The 16,467-nt window shown below is 44.9% G+C and overlaps 2 protein-coding genes across 4 annotated transcripts in view; one reads left to right on the top strand and one right to left on the bottom strand.

Moving 5' to 3' along the window:
• Positions 1-11,911, bottom strand: part of LOC112226805 (amyloid-like protein 1) — a 51,989-nt gene extending 40,078 nt beyond the window's left edge. For both annotated transcript variants that reach the window (XM_024391382.2, XM_024391373.2), the window contains exon 1: positions 11,669-11,911. In XM_024391382.2, coding sequence (XP_024247150.1) covers positions 11,669-11,734 — 66 coding nt within the window. In that variant the 5' untranslated portion in view covers positions 11,735-11,911. The remainder of the gene's footprint in view (positions 1-11,668) is intronic.
• A 992-nt stretch (positions 11,912-12,903) lies between these two features.
• Positions 12,904-16,467, top strand: part of LOC112226793 (suppressor of tumorigenicity 14 protein homolog) — a 34,401-nt gene continuing 30,837 nt past the window's right edge. Inside the window, exons 1-2 of one of the 2 annotated variants that reach the window (XM_024391359.2) lie at positions 12,904-13,203; positions 14,014-14,228. Coding sequence is in view for 1 of the 2 variants with exons in the window: in XM_024391351.2 (XP_024247119.2) it covers positions 13,177-13,203 (27 nt within the window). In the remaining variant the exon portion in view is untranslated. The remainder of the gene's footprint in view (positions 13,204-14,013; positions 14,229-16,467) is intronic. The other variant, XM_024391351.2, reaches the window with a different exon arrangement.

The following is a 16,467-nucleotide window of genomic DNA, read 5'->3' on the forward strand; positions in this document are numbered from 1 at the left end:
CTCTCTGAAACCTCCATCTTAAGAGTGCCTCCTTTACAAATTAATAGAAACAATTGACACATCAAAATAATTTAAATAAATAAATGTAATTGTCTCACTAAAATGTATCACCAAACAGAAACATCCCATCAGAGTTCTGCATGGCTGAGAGTCATGTTAATAGTAATCACATCAATGATTCAGGCCTCAGGTCCAGACTAATGAGTAGTAGAGGACACTAACAGAGTGGAGGATAGATATGTTTAGAGCTCCTGTTTTACCAACACTACTGATAAACAAACAAACTCATAACAGTCTGATTTGCTGAGCCTCAAATCAAATCAGATATTTCTTCTTCCCCGGTCTAATCACCCTGCTCTTCCCAGACATGAGCCACTGGTCAGAGCCACTCCTGATGAACCATTAGATTACCCAATCCCTTATCTTGTGTCAACATCCCTTCTGTTCCCCCTGCCTCAGGGCACTGTGGAATGACAACGCATCTTGCTTCAGAACAGGCTGTGCCTCCCTTTCCTTATTTTTTTAATCATCTTCGCCTTCGATCTTCAAGTCTGAATCTGTTCTACTGACAGCTGCTGTGATATGACACACACACACACACGTATGACTCAACACCAGAGCCTTGACATGTACAATTCTTTGACACAGTCATTATCATGGAATCCACACTGCCACCCCTATCACCATGTATGAACTGACTGCAGGTGACTCACCCTGTAGTGGAGCTAACACTTCACCACATGATAATAGCACAATAATATCATAAAGGTCAACCATACAAAGTCTAGTACACTATACAATTTAGGTAAGGCTCCACACAATCCTACATGCACTAGTCCTTTAACAGTAGGCTATGCAATTTAGACAAGGCTACATGTCACCATGTTACATGCTGTAGGGCTACAATGATCACTGTGAGAGGCTTGACACCATCTCTCCACTCAATCTGTCATCTGTCTGGAGCCTGTCACTCCCAGACACAGCTCGTGGCCTCTTTATATGAACACTGCATTGTATTATTGCTTTCCTGCTATTCCCCCTCTTTAAATCACAGTTAAAGAAATGGTTTGAGGGCTGGCATCTTGTCGTGATGCAAGATGGAAAAATAGGCACTGCGGATAACAGGCCAGGAATAATGTTATGAAACAATGCCTGGATAACATGTCATGTCTTGTACTGCCCCGGTCTGTGTGTGTTTATTTCACCTTTATTTAACCAGGTATTCCAGTTGAGAACAAGTTCTCATTTACAACTGCGACCTGGCCAAGATAAAGCAAAGCAGTGCAACACAAACAAAACAGTGTTACACATGGGATAAACAAACGTAGTCAATAACACAATAGAAAAATCTATGTTAAGTGTGTGCAAATGTAGAAGAGTAGGGAGGTAAGGCAATAAATAGGCCTTAGAGGAGAAATAATTACAATTTAGCATTAATACTGGAGAGATCGATGTGCAGATGATGTGGAAGTAGAGATACTGGGGTGCAAAAGAGCAAGAAGATAAATAACAATATGGGGATGAGGTAGTTGGGTGGGCTATTTACAGATTGGCTGTGGACAGGTACAGTGATCGGTAAGCTGCTCTGACAGCTGATGCTTAAAGTTAGAGAGGGAGATACAAAACTCCAGCTTCAGTTATTTTTTCAATTCGTTCCAGTCATTGGCAGCAGAGAACTGGAAGAAAAGGTGGCCAAAGTAAGCGCTGGCTTTGGGGATGACCAGTGAAATATACCTGCTGGAGCGGAACTGCATGTCCTGTCTCTATGTGTTATTTCAGCCTGTGCCACTCTGGTGAGATAATGTGCTGCAGGGTACAGTCTGCTGGTCTGTCTGCGCTCCAGTCCCTCAGTAGATTAAACATTAGTATTATCTCATTTCCTCAGGCCATCATGTAGACTGTCAGATGGGGGTGAAGAACGTTTGAATCATTCAGACAAACTGTAAAATGAACCCTCTATGTCCAAGCCTGGAAAACTCCACTTCAGCTTCTTGCCTTTTATGAATGTATTTTTTTGCAGACAGAAGTAGACTCATGCAAAATATCCAATTTGTTAGTGGCGCTAGCGTGAATATTGGCTGGTGTGTGCAGCATAGAGAGCGTGGCCTTTACCATGGTGAGCTGGGGGATGGATGACATTTTGACCCGTCTCTGTCGGAGTCCTAATTGTTACAGATTAAATACCTGAGACTTTCCATTAGCTGATATCGAACACAGGTCCCTACGTCTGTCACCTTAGCCGAGGAGGTCTGAACCTCTTGACAAGGTTGCTAGGTGTTGTACTAAGGTCACTACAACATGTTTACAACCATGGTATCCTAGGTACATATATTACTTTATGGCAATACATTAAGAGGATATCTGTTAACTCACTTTTGTCGGTGTAGAAATGTGCTATGGCAATTGAGTGCAGTTAGCGATATCTGCTGTGAGAACATACTGTATGTGATTACTGCACCTGTCCATAGCCCACCTATAATTTAGGCCAAACAACTACCTCTTTCCCTACTGTATTTATTTTATTTTATTTATTTTGCTCCTTTGCACCCCATTATTTTTTATTTCTACTTTGCACATTCTTCCACTGCAAATCTACCATGCCAGTGTTTTACTTGCAATATTGCATTTACTTTGCAACCATGGCCTTTTTTTGCCTTTACCTCCCTTATCTCACCTCATTTGCTCACATCGTATAATAGACTTGTTTCTACTGTATTATTGACTATGTTTGTTTTACTCCATGTGTAACTCTGTGTCGTTGTATGTGTCGAACTGCTTTGCTTTATCTTGGCCAGGTCGCAATTGTAAATGAGAACTTGTTCTCAGCTTGCCTACCTGGTTAAATAAAAGTGAAATAAAAATAAATAAATAAATATCTCTAGAACAACATTACCTCTCACCACACATTATGTTGCCCATTATATTTCATATTCAAATATGTGGAGGATATTGTCTCGGAGGTATGAAAAATATACACTCAGGCGAGCAGCAGGTCTGATGAGGTTGGGTGACGATGGACGACAAGGAAGATGGAGACAGAGTGTCTGTGTATTGTGAGAGAGAACATAGAGATAAAGAGGAGAGAGAGAGAGGTAGAGAGAAAAAGAGAAAGAGGACAGGAGGAGAGAGAGAGAGAGAGAGAGAGAGAGAGAGAGAGAGTGAGAACAGAGAGTGGAGGATGAATATTTCAAGAGCAAACAGTTTACGTGTAGGGAAGAGCTGGTGTACAGTCAGGATCCACTCTGAGGCTGGAAGGGGAATGGGGTGGGTTCTGGGGATGAATGCGTGCGTGACAAGAGTGCCAGTGCCCAATCCAACAAGCAAGAGCCCAGACCTTTCCAAGGCCGTCAATAATTGATGCAACTGCCGCAGCGTGCCATCTTTTTAAAGCAGTGAGTATGTGTGTGTGTGCCTGGATAGTGTGTGTGTGTTGGTGTACCCTGCGTGTGTCTGGGCTGTTTGTCCGTCAATGCGTGTCGAGGTGTGTGTGTGTCATTGAGGTGCATTGTGTACCCACTGCACCTTTTGTATTCATGCGAGCATAGGAAGGAGGAAATGAGCCGCTAGCTAGCCCGCTGCACACCACCTCACTTCACTCCCTGCCACCAGCTGCTGGGTTTGCCCTCGCTACTGCTGTGCCAAGTTGCATCCCTCTGCTGCTAGAGATGGCAGAGAGCAGGGCACTGACACTGATCCAGACATCTCCCTCAATGCCAATCCATTCCACCCATCCAACGGTGTGTGGAATGTTAGTGCACTGCTGAACAACCTCATCGGACCCTCTGAAATTCTCCTCCCTGTCAGCCAGGCCAGCCTCCTCCCAACTCCCTGTCAGCCAGGCCAGCCTCCTCCCAACTCCCTGTCAGCCAGCCCAGCCTCCTCCCAACTCCCTGTCAGCCAGCTCCAGCCTCCTCCCAACTCCCTGTCAGCCAGGCCAGCCTCCTCCCAACTCCCTGTCAGCCAGGCCAGCCTCCTCCCAACTCCCTGTCAGCCAGGCCAGCCTCCTCCCAACTCCCTGTCAGCCAGGCCAGCCTCCTCCCAACTCCCTGTCAGCCAGGCCAGCCTCCTCCCAACTCCCTGTCAGCCAGGCCAGCCTCCTCCCAACTCCCTGTCAGCCAGGCCAGCCTCCTCCCAGCCAGGCCAGCCTCCCCCAACTCCCTGTCAGCCAGGCCAGCCTCCTCCCAGCCAGCCTCCTCCCAACTCCTCCCAGGCCAGCCTCCCCCAACTCCCTGTCAGCCAGGCCCAGCCTCCTCCCAACTCCCTGTCAGCCAGCCCAGCCTCCTCCCAACTCCCTGTCAGCCAGCCCAGCCTCCTCCCAACTCCCTGTCAGCCAGCCCAGCCTCCTCCCAACTCCCTGTCAGCCAGCCCAGCCTCCTCCCAACTCCCTGTCAGCCAGGCCAGCCTCCTCCCAACTCCCTGTCAGCCAGGCCAGCCTCCTCCCAACTCCCTGTCAGCCAGGCCAGCCTCCTCCCAACTCCCTGTCAGCCAGGCCAGCCTCCTCCCAACTCCCTGTCAGCCAGGCCAGCCTCCTCCCAACTCCCTGTCAGCCAGACCAGCCTCCTCCCAACTCCCTGTCAGCCAGACCAGCCTCCTCCCAACTCCCTGTCAGCCAGCCTAGCCTCCTCCCAACTCCCTGTCAGCCAGCCTAGCCTCCTCCCAACTCCCTGTCAGCCAGCCTAGCCTCCTCCCAACTCCCTGTCAGCCAGCCTAGCCTCCTCCCAACTCCCTGTCAGCCAGCCTCCCAACTCCCTGTCAGCCTCCTCCCAACTCCAGCCAGGCCAGCCTGTCAGCCAGCCAGCCTCCTCCCAACTCCCTGTCAGCCAGACCAGCCTCCTCCCAACTCCCTGTCAGCCAGCCTCCTCCTCCCAACTCCCTGTCAGCCAGCCTCTTCCCAACTCCCTGTCAGCCAGCCTCTTCCCAACTCCCTATCAGCCAGCCTCCTCCCCACTCCCTGTCAGCCAGGCCAGCCTCCACAAAGCTATCCATGCGTCCCGGTGTCATTATGGAAACGTCCTGTTGCAGTCCAGCCCCGCCTCACCCTCCTCTTCACTGGCTCTCTGCATGTGTGTGCATGTGTGTGAATGGGTAATGACTAGGCTCAGTGCTATGGCCTGCAGGCAGTGTACTTCCTCCACTTTCCCTGGGTCACCTGTGAATACATATACAGTACATGACAGAGATGAATCTCTGCCTTTCCAGACACCAGAGAGCCTGTGGGTTTAGAGTTTCTCTTAGCACCAACAACTTGCCCTCTACTGCCCTCCTACCCACCAAGCCTATATCGCCGCTCTCTCTCAGTAAACTGTCTCCTCTATCTAGCCTCCCCCACTCTCGCTCTCTGCCTAATGGAGGACACGCTCTTGCTCTCCTCCCAAACACAGAGGACAAATGTTATCACTACACTGCAGATGTCTCACGGGCGGCTCTGCTGAAACCTCCTGCTCGCTTCGGCAGGGACAAGCCAGAACCACAGCTCCCTTTCGCTTCAATTTTTTTCAGCAGAAATGTAGCCAATTAGGCTTACCAGGCCAAGCCTTTGGGATGGGGGACCTTGGATTGGAGTGATATCTCCGGCCTGCCAGAAGTTCTGACATGCACGCAGGCACTGGAGCCAGACGTGATCAGTGGCTATGTATGTACTGTATATGCCTCACACTCCCTCTCTCCCCTAACTCCTAAACATGCACAACACAGTTTTAGGGAATCTTAGTTCCCCTTTGTGCTGCACTCTCTCAACTCTCCTTAGCTGTTGGATTTGCATGAGACTCCCGATGGCCTTTCGTACTTCGTGATACCATGGACTTCCTTGAATGTCTGTCATGGCACGAATAACCCAGACCATTATTAAATGGCCCACGTAACATCTTTTCATTTAGCTGTCACCTCTGGTAATGGCTTAATTGTTGAGGCACATTTACAGCAATTCTTTTATCTTATGCCTTTCCTTTCATTGTGCCCGGGTTTAATTTCACACTGACTGTGCAAGATTTTGGATCGTGTCCTTGTTATGTCCTCGTTATGTCCTCGTTATGTCCTTGTTATGTCCTCGTTATGTCCTCGTTATGTCCTCGTTATGTGCTCGTTATGTCCTCGTTATGTCCTCGTTATGTCCTCGTTATGTCCTCGTTATGTCCTCGTTATGTCCTCGTTATGTCCTTGTTATGTGCTTGTTATGTCCTTGTTATGTCCTTGTTATGTCCTTGTTATGTGCTTGTTATGTCCTTGTTATGTGCTTGTTATGTCCTTGTTATGTGCTTGTTATGTCCTTGTTATGTGCTTTTCACTTCAAACGCTTGGAAAGAGCACAATAAGAGAGGAAAGATGGGATCCAATAAAACAGCACATTTCATGTCCTAAAGCACAGGCACACGGCAGAGCAAAGCACAAGGGAAACATTAATGAAACCATTATCTCCTTCCTCGAAAATGAATTAAACGAGAAAGATATACAGACAGACACAGAGCGAGAGCGAGAGAGATGCTAGTATCCTGTAACTATTTCTACATATCCATAGCACTGCAGTCACAGGCAGAGGGAGTGGAGGGCTGAGCTTCTGTGTTTCCAACACAAGGCCTGAAAATGCTGAAGGGGGAACATGCGCAGCAATTTAGCAACTCCCTGTATCCGTTTAATCTTCTTCCTCCTCCTCTTCTAAACATACCCCACTATCTTTCTCCCCCTTCCTCTCTCCTGCCCTCATAAATTGGAGAGCATATGTGACCTGGAGAGCTGTGTTTCATGGATCTACCAATGGCCATTAGCTTCTCTGGTCTCCCTGGGTTCCTGCGGCCTTCTCTGCAGTAATTTATCTTGAAAAACACAGAGGTGTGCATTTCCCCCAAAGCTTGCAGTTTACTGTACTCTTAAAAAAAAAAACTTTACCCCTTTTTCATGGTATCCAATTGGTAGTTAGTCTTGTCTCATTGCTGCAACTCCCGTACAGACTCGGGAGAGGTGAAGGTCGAGAGTCATGCGTCCTCCGAAACACAACCCAACCAAGCCGCACTGCTTCTTTACACAATGCCCGCTTAACCAGGAACCCAGGCGCACCAATGTGTCGGAGGAAACACTGTACACCTGGCGACTGCATCAGTGTGCATGCGCCCGGCCCGCCACAGGAGCCACTAGTTTGTGACGGGACAAGGATGTCCCTGTCGGCCAAACCCTCCCCTAACCCGGACGCCGCTGGACCAAATTGTGCGCCGCCCCATGGGTCTCCCGGTCACGACAGAGTCTGGACTCGATCCAGAATCTCTAGTAGCATAGCTAGCAACTGCGATGCAGTGGCTCAGACCACTGCACCACTCGGGAGGCCAGTAGTGTACTCAAATATATGCATTGGCAGAACCTGCTCATTCCTCATCATTAATACATCACTTGACTCTGACACTTCCGCTTGATACAAAACATGTCTTTGAGAATACATTAATCTTCATCATTGCCATCTTTCCATTTTCAGGCAGGTGGAAGTAGCATGAGGCTGAAGTGCTGTTAAACAGAATGTTTAAAATCATCAATGTCATCTTTTTATAGCAGTTATTGTCTGTCGGAGTCATGACACATGCTGTGTTATTGTAGGGAAGGTGACCTCTGCTTCCCTGGCTACCAAAACTCTTTGCTCCGGCCAAATGCTACGCCGCGCCCACAGACATCAGTTTCTTCTCTGCAATGAGTCTGGATCGGAGTACCTCCCTACGATTTCTAGAATGCAAACACTAGAATGTCCTAGACTGCTGATTGGTCATTCTAGACAGTCTGATTGGTCCCAGAAACCGATGGGTTGGGCCCAAGGAGAGAGATATATATATATATATATATATATATACACACACACAATATGACTGATAGGGGGCACTGTGTTGACACCACTGTGCCTCCAACTTGGCACTTCCCAACCATTATAAAAAATATTTTGGAAGCAATACAAATGCATTTATTAATGTCTGCAGACACCCTAATGCATACTTTTAAATTAGATTATGTGAGGTAAACATAAAACATTTCAAATGAAAATGTATAAAAATTCCTTAAAAATTCATTTTTTTCCCAAATGATGTTACTGTCCCCACTAGTTCAACAAAAAAAATACATGTAATTTTGTCCTTGAGAAATTGTATTGAAATGCTGTAGAATTCCATTAATTCCTATGGAGGACTGCTCATACTAGGAAGTGCCAATATGGTAGAACGGTGGCTTCAAAGACTTCTAATGGCCAATCCATCAGCAATCCAGGGTTGGGCCAGAGCCAAAACACACGTGGGTAAAGCGACGTTTTGAAAATTCATCTTTGCCTTTGGTACTCTGATTGGTTAGAGATGATCCAATCGCTGATGGCTTTGTTTTGTACAACACCCCTCATTTTGACGTCACCACAAATGACTTCAATGATTGCAGTCTCAGATTGAAGTATGTAGCAAATTAAGAATTCCGTTTGAGTCGTCAGGCAAGATCTATGCTAGGTTGTCAATCAACTAAATACTCTCAGCACTGCAAGTGGCACATGTCATTGCATCCAAGGTGGCTGAGGTAAAGCCACATAGGACAGTATAGATAAACTGTCAAAGTATCATGCTAGGAGTGTCACGCTACTGTGTCAGCTTCATTGACACTGATGTGAAGTAAACAGTAAAAAAATAAAAATAAATTATACAATGCACTGGTCCCTGCTTTTAACACAATAAGAACACATAGTATGTGAATAGCAACAAAATGGAGAACATGGACAGAGAGCACAAGAACACATTGCATAATGGTTATGTTTCAGATGAGTAAATGTTGAACTTTACCCTTGTGCTTTGAAACTATCTAATGCTTTCGTTCTCTTACATTTTGTTCTGTGTAAGCAAACACCATTTGTACTGCACCCTAAAGCCATTACATGATACAGACAACAGTTTGCAATGCATAATTGCCCAATTTCAACCTTTACCATGGAAAAGGCAAGCAAAAATTAAAGAACCATCTTTAACACAGCTAATACCAGGGTGTTAAACCAGCAAGCCAGCCTCTTCAAAGTGTAATCTGGGCTGTAAACCTTCACATATCTGCAGGTCTCCTTGTGTATAAACCTAAGCATGGTTTCTCAGCATACAGCAGTAATCCCAGTAATGCTCTTACAGCAGTGGAATAATTCCACAATGAAAGGTACAGGTTTATGGCTAATAAAACGCACTGTGAGCAACCAGCACCAATGGTTAATAATACACATGCTAATCTTCTTAACATCTTCAGAATGAATCCTTACACACCCCACTATGATGATTACATGCTTTCTACTGACTGGAGATTGGGATTTCTAATACCTTCCAAGGGCATAATGTACAGTTGGTAGACAGTATATGGATAGATAGAGTGAGATTATGTATGTGAGCTAGTTCTTACAGAGGAACAGAGAGCTTCTCCTCTAGTCTACCTACGCCCTTACAATGCAACAGTAACAAAGAGAGGGAACAACTCACACTTCTATTCCCAGGTGGAAAGTGAGCTTGACCCGCACTGTAACTCCAGCTGAGGCTCCATGAGTCACTGCTCACACCCCACTCTCCCCTGCTTTCCACCCAGCACCACCCCTCTGCCCATTTATACCTCCTCTCCACTCCAGAGCCCCCACAGGGAGCCTGGCCTCCCTCATTAGCTGAGGGGCTGAAGGCCTCCGGGGGGGCGTCTGGGTCTAGTGGTCCCTGGAAGTCACCTCTGACGCATTGGCACAGCTCGGTGGTGGGTGGCCCATGATGTCACGTATCAGTTTGGAGTCTAGACCTTCATAGGTGTTCTACATAGAACGACCAGATGAGAGAAAATTCTGCACATGTGCTATGGTTTCCCAATTAGCCAAGAGAGTGATTTGATCCTCTGTGGACAAGGTTAAATGATATGTCTAAGTGTTAGCACTTTGAGATACACAAGCCGGTATATAAAAAGGGAAAACAGTAGGGAAAAAGCAATTACTCCATTCAAGTAACACAGCAAGGTACTAACAATTCAAATGTCATGATTTTTAGTTGGGAAACTAAAATAATTGGTCTATTCTAGTGATCCATAGGGGAAATGGAAGAGTCATAGTCTGGAGAGTGCAGTGCTATGCTGTGGTAGAGCTCATTAAAGTCTGCTGTCAGTAATAGCGGTATGGTGGGAGGACTGAGTGACTGATGGCTGCCTGGTCATTACATTGATCTGGCCCCAGAACAGTCTGTCTGGCAGAAACTCCTATCTACAACATATGAAGCATAAGATGAAGATCGAGCCTGCTGAGCTGACCTGAGAACAGCCATTTGCATTTTTTTATTTCATTCAGTGCAGTGAGCTGACCTGAGAACAGCCATTTGCATTTTTTTATTTCATTCAGTGCAGTGACAAGATGGAGCTTAGTAGTGGCTCAGGCCTCAGCCTTAGTTCATTCTACATCCTGCTATACAACATGTAGTCGGATCAAATACGATCAAGATCAAATATGACCCCATATTAAAGCAGGGGGCTAAGGTGTAGGCTTACAGAAAGATAATTTGCTCTCATTAAAAAAAGAAACAAGGATGTGAGATGAAAAGCACCACATTTCACAATCAATACAGAATTTCTCCCTTGCATTCCCCTGGATTCACAGTAGTGCAACAAAAGGTTTAAGCACAGGCCTCCATTGCAGATAAATCTTATGCATCCGATGCAAGTCCCAGATTCAAGACATAGCCTGGAGAAGACTGTACATTTTCATTAAAATAGTAGGTGTGATGCTACTCTCTCCCTGTATGGGGTGGCAGGTAGCCTAGTGGTTAGAGCGTTGGGCCAGTAGCCGAAAGGTTTCTAGATCAAATCCCTGAGCGGTCATTCTGCCCCTGAACAAGGCAGTTAACCTACTGTTCCTAGGCCATCATTGTAAATAAGAATTATTTCTTAACTGACTTGCGTAGTTAAATAAATAAATATATGCAGCCGGAAGACCTACTGTGTTCTCTCATTCAGCATTCCTAGCACCAGTGTCATGACAAAGCAGTCAGTCAGTGGGGCTCCTCTACATCCCCCTTACCTGGGATACTGATGTAATAAAGGCCACCACTACATGCATGGCTCTGATGTTCAAACAGCACTTGATTTTACATTATTTAATAAAGGCATGCAGGCCTATAATAGCATATGCCAGTTTATGGCCTACTGATATGATAAAAACAAATATGAGATGTTGCAGTTGTATTCTTCATTTTTTTCAATTAGACCAAAAGAAAAACTGAGTTTCGCCAAAAAAGAATGGCCCCACCCCAGGCTATGAAGACGTTCAGTACATTTCTCTCTTTGTTTATCAAGGGTAGGTCCCCGATGGTCTCTCTCTCAAACCAGGGGGGGAAGAGGCTGACATACAACATATCCTAATACAAAATGCATGTATTGTCTTGAATACTTGGTTGGCATGACCATAACGTCTACATATATTGTCTGCATTTCAATAATACAAATGTGCTAATTAGACAGTAGCATTTAGTCTGCGTAGGTAGGTTACTGAGCGTTCCTTCTTGTTGATGTGTGATCTATCATCTGACAGTCTGTGTGCGCATTCACTTGCTAATTAAATCTGTCCAAGATAACGGTGCGCGTCAGCAAAAAGGATACGAATTGTTATTCATGACATGAGTGATATCGATAAACATTTACAATGAAAGATAATATTCTTGGTGCTTACCTCGACATTTCCCCATACGCAATGGGACAATACGACCATCAATATGGGTAACACTGAAAGTCCCATTTTCACTCCTTCCGTTTCTCAATTGGAATGTTTTCTCTTTATAATCTGAATTGATTCCCAAATACAGTTACATCAGTTACTATGAAGATCTCTATTCTGTTCGGTGACTGCCTCCAATATCTCCTGCGTCTGCGTCCGTGCGCACTTGCTCTCTCCAATCGCAGCCGGGGCTAATATGGAGCTGCAGCCTCGCCGGAAAAAAAAGAACGCCCATCAACGCCCATCTGCGAGCTTGTACTGTACAATGGACTTTCCTCAAAGCGCCAACATTTTTAGATTAACTGCGGTTTGATTTGGTGGAGGGAGACACCCAATGGACAAGAAGTGGAAGCGCAGGCAGTGGATGGAAACTGGTCTATCTATGGAACTGCCTGAACGGTTTCATAATATGCGTCACGAATTCAGTGACAGCAGTGCCGAAACAGGCTGCGTTCACGTGCTAGTCGGAACTAGGAAACGTTGAAAGTTCGATTTGGTTGTGCGAGATTTGACGTCAGAAGAGTTACAGGGTGTATTAAGTGGTGGTGTCCCATCCTTTCAGGCTGCTGTATATTTAAATAGTGGAGTATTGTATTTATTTATTTTTTGTGAGTGTAGTGTTATGATAGGGTATTATTTTTATTTTTATTATAATATTTTTTTTAGCAACGTATAAGGGAGTTATACTCCAGTCTAGTAGGTGTCGGAAATGCGATATTCATTGGATGGCAACCGCTGTTAGAGCATATAGCAATGGACCTGTCATTCATTATACGAACGATAAAAAATGTCTATGCCAATCCAAATTCTGTATTTGGTCACTAGGGGGCACGCAAGGTAAAATAATTGTCTCGTTCTCTACGTGTGGGCTATCAGTGTATTCAATAATTTCAATACTCTATTAGCGATTTTTAAATTTGACACAATATTTTTCTCAGCGTTATGAAGATGTGATGTAGACCTATTTGTTTTGAAACGTTGATATCGAGAAGATATACAGTATATATATGTATGTAGCCTACCTAACTGTAGAGCTGATATAACATAACCGCACCTGTTTACACAAACTACTTCTCATTTAAATGTTCTGTAAAATCGCAGCTTCCTGATCATCAGGCCCAAATCTCACCTGGCGTTCTGGACGTTTACAAAGGTGTGGGCGTGGCTAAATGTTGTGGGTGTGGATGGAAAGGGTCAGTTTCAAGAAACAATTGTTGACCGAAACAAACACCTCAGCCACGACAACCACAAAGGTGTCACAACTTTTAACCAGAGGAGTCATTGAAGAATTTTACCAATGGGACAGTTGCTACTTTTGATCATAATTACATTAATCTCCCTCCCGCGTTGATTTGAAACGTCTTGGACCTCGGGAGGGAGGAATATAGTCCCGTGTTTCTAAATCATTTTTGTTTGATTGAACTGTCTACCAACTGGATTTAACTCTAAAGTAATTGAAGAAAATGAATTCCGCACGATTTGAATACGAGGTAAGTTGTGTTATACAAATTATACATTTAGGAACAACGGTGTAACCAAGTCCGCCATGCGCCACTGTTGTCACTTTTGCATTTGTTAGCGACATAATTTGAAAATCTATTTTACAGACATACATAACGTTTAATTCCAGTCACTGGAATGGGCCACCTGTCAAACTCAGCCCATGTAGGCAAACCAATTGACTTTCAGTGACAACATACCACAAGTGAACACTTCCAGGAAGTACGTTGCTTTCTCACTGGCCTTCAGGTTATCCCAGTTAATTTTAAACTTTATAGTTAACTTTTTATGTTGGGTAATTATTCATGATCATATAATTTGAGGATGGATGGGCATAATTCTATTTAAATAAATCATTAAAGTTAGATCATTCGAATGTGATGACTTAAGGAACAATTGTGTTGGAGGAAGGAACACAGAATAGGATTTATTATTTTAAGATATCCTTTATTTAACCAGGGAAGTCACGTTGAGAATTACATCTGTTTTCCAGATGAGCCCTGGATAACATAAATTAAACACCTGTAGCCAAGTTAGCAGGGACGCTCCCCATCTTGACTGTCTGGATATTTCTCCACCCGTATGTTAATTTAAAGACAGTAAAAACCTTGGTCAGAGACACACATGACAAGTGTAAATGTATCAACCAATCATTCATGGTTTAAGTCACATCACTCTAATTAATGTCAGCTCTGTGTACCTTATCTCCCTCACTGGTCAGGGCAGCCATATTGATTTCATATACCTCCAGTCTTCAGTGGTCACAAACTAATTACATGTCCTTGCTGTACTTCGGGCAGGCCCCAGCCCCCTGGTAACAGTACTTAGTATTGAATCCCCACTCCCAGCCCAGACAGTGCTGCCCTGCCCCAACTTCCAGGTATTCTGATACCCTGTGGATCCCAGACCTGTCCTGACTTGATCCCCCTCCAGCCACGCTGCTGCTCACCCACAGAGGAAGACTACTGAGAAGAAAGTTAGTCGCTGCACAGAGGAGTTTAGAGAGGGGGGGAAGGTAGGTTCCTCTATGGAAAACCTCTTCCTCACACTGCATTTTGATATTATTATAACTGTTGGTTTTGATGTTTATACACATGCATAGTCATGTTGTTAAAAAATGAGGGTTGTGAAATGCTACATAGTTTTGAGCTCAGTCAAAAGAGAAAAGCGAACAGGAGGTTGGAGTCCTCTGAAAGAACATGCACTTTTTAGGGACAAGATGAGGGATATCATATTTGTAAGGGAAAGGAACAATAATTCTCAATACTTGCTGGTATACTGAATCATATAGTCTGTTTCCCTGAGTGTCCTGTTGAGATAGGTGCTGCCTTGTGCAGATCATTCATGCTCAGGAATGTACTCCTAGTTTTCCTGCTTTGTACATTATGCATTGTCATAGTTCTTGGACTGTCTCTAGGTTTCCCGTAACAAATACTGAAGTGATAGTTAAACCTTAGCTACACATAGAAGAGCTGGTATAGTCTGTAGAATTGGGTCATGGAGATGTCCACACAGATATCCTGGTTGTCATTGATCTATTTCCAGGTTACACAGTAAGTTAGTACATGCAGTAGCTTTTCATGAGTTGTGTCTAAGAGAAAATGTTCCTTTGCTTACACAAGTGTCGTTAAGAGCAGTTCTCTGATGAACACGTACACTACATAACCAAATGTATGTGGACACCTGCTTGTCGAACATCTCATTCCAAAATCATGTGCATTAATATGGATGCTGCTATGACAGCCTCCGCTCTTCTGGGAAGACTTTCCACTAGATGTCGGAACATGCTGCGGGGACTGACTTCCATTCAGCCACAAGAGCATTAGTGAGGTTGGGAACTGATGTTGGGCGATTAGGCCTGGCTCGCAGCCAATTCATCCCAAAAGTGTTCGATGAGGTTGAGATCAGGGCACTGTGCAGGCCAGTCAAGTTCTTCTACTCCAATCTCGTCAAACCATTTCTCTATGGACCTTGCTTTGTGCACGGTGGAATTGTCATGCTGAAACAGGAAAGGGCCTTACCAAACTGTTGCCACAAAGTTGCAAGTACAGAATCATCTAGAATCTCATTGTGTGCTGTAGCGTTGATTTCCCTTCACTGGAACCAAGGGGCCTAGCACGAACCATGAAAAAGAGCCCCAGACCATTGTTCCTCCTCCACCAAACTTTATAGTTGGCACAAAAATTTGGCCAGGTAGCGTTCTCCTGGCATCCACCAAACCCTGATTTGTCCATCGGACTGCCAGATGGCGAAGCGTGATTCATCATTCCAGAGAACTCGTTTCCACTGTTCCAAAGTCCAATGGAGGTGAGCTTTACACCACTCCAGCCGATGCTTGGCATTGAGCATGGTGACCTTAGGCTTATGTGCAGCTGCTCGGCCATGGAAACCCATTTCATGATGCTCCCGACGAACTGTTATTGTGCTGACATTGCTTCCAGATGCAGTTTGGAACTCGGTAGTGAGTGCAACCGAGGACAGATGATTTTTACACGCTTCACCACTCAGCGGTCCCATTCTATGAGCTTGTGTGGCCTACCACTTTGATGACTGAGCCGTTGCTGCTCCTAGATGTTTCCACTTCACAATAACAGGACTTACAGTTGACCGGGGCAGCTCTAGTAGGGCAGAAATTTGACCAACTGACTTGTTGGAAAGGTGGCATCCTGTGACGGTGCCACATTGAAAGTCATTGAGCTCTTCCTTAAGGTTCTACTAACAATGTTTGTCTATGGTGATTGCATGACTGTGTGCTAATTTTTATACACCTGTCAGCAGTGTGTGGATTTGGATATTTCAGCCAAATGTTTAACGCGGTGTCCACATACTTTTTTGCCCCACTGTATATATAAAAAAAGTTATTTAGTCAGCCACCAATTGTGCAAGTTCTCCCACTTAAAAAGATGAGAGAAGCCTGCAATTTTCATCATAGGTACACTTCAACTATGACAGACCAAACGAGAAAAAAAAATCCAGAAAATCACATTGGAGGATTTTTAATGAATTTATTTGCAAATTATGGTGGAAAATAAGTATTTGGTCACCTACAAACAAGCAAGATTTCTGGCTCTCACAGACCTGTAACTTCTTCTTTAAGACGCTCCTCTGTCCTCCACTCGTTACCTGTATTAATGGCACCTGTTTGAACTTGTTATCAGTATAAAAGACACCTGTCCCCCTGCTTAAGCCAGTACATGTCCAGGCCCGTCTGAAGTTTGCTAGAGAGCATTTGGATGATCCAGAAGAAGATTGGG

This window comes from Oncorhynchus tshawytscha, linkage group LG03 (assembly GCF_018296145.1).
Source record: "Oncorhynchus tshawytscha isolate Ot180627B linkage group LG03, Otsh_v2.0, whole genome shotgun sequence".
NCBI classification, from domain to species: Eukaryota; Metazoa; Chordata; class Actinopteri; order Salmoniformes; family Salmonidae; genus Oncorhynchus; species Oncorhynchus tshawytscha.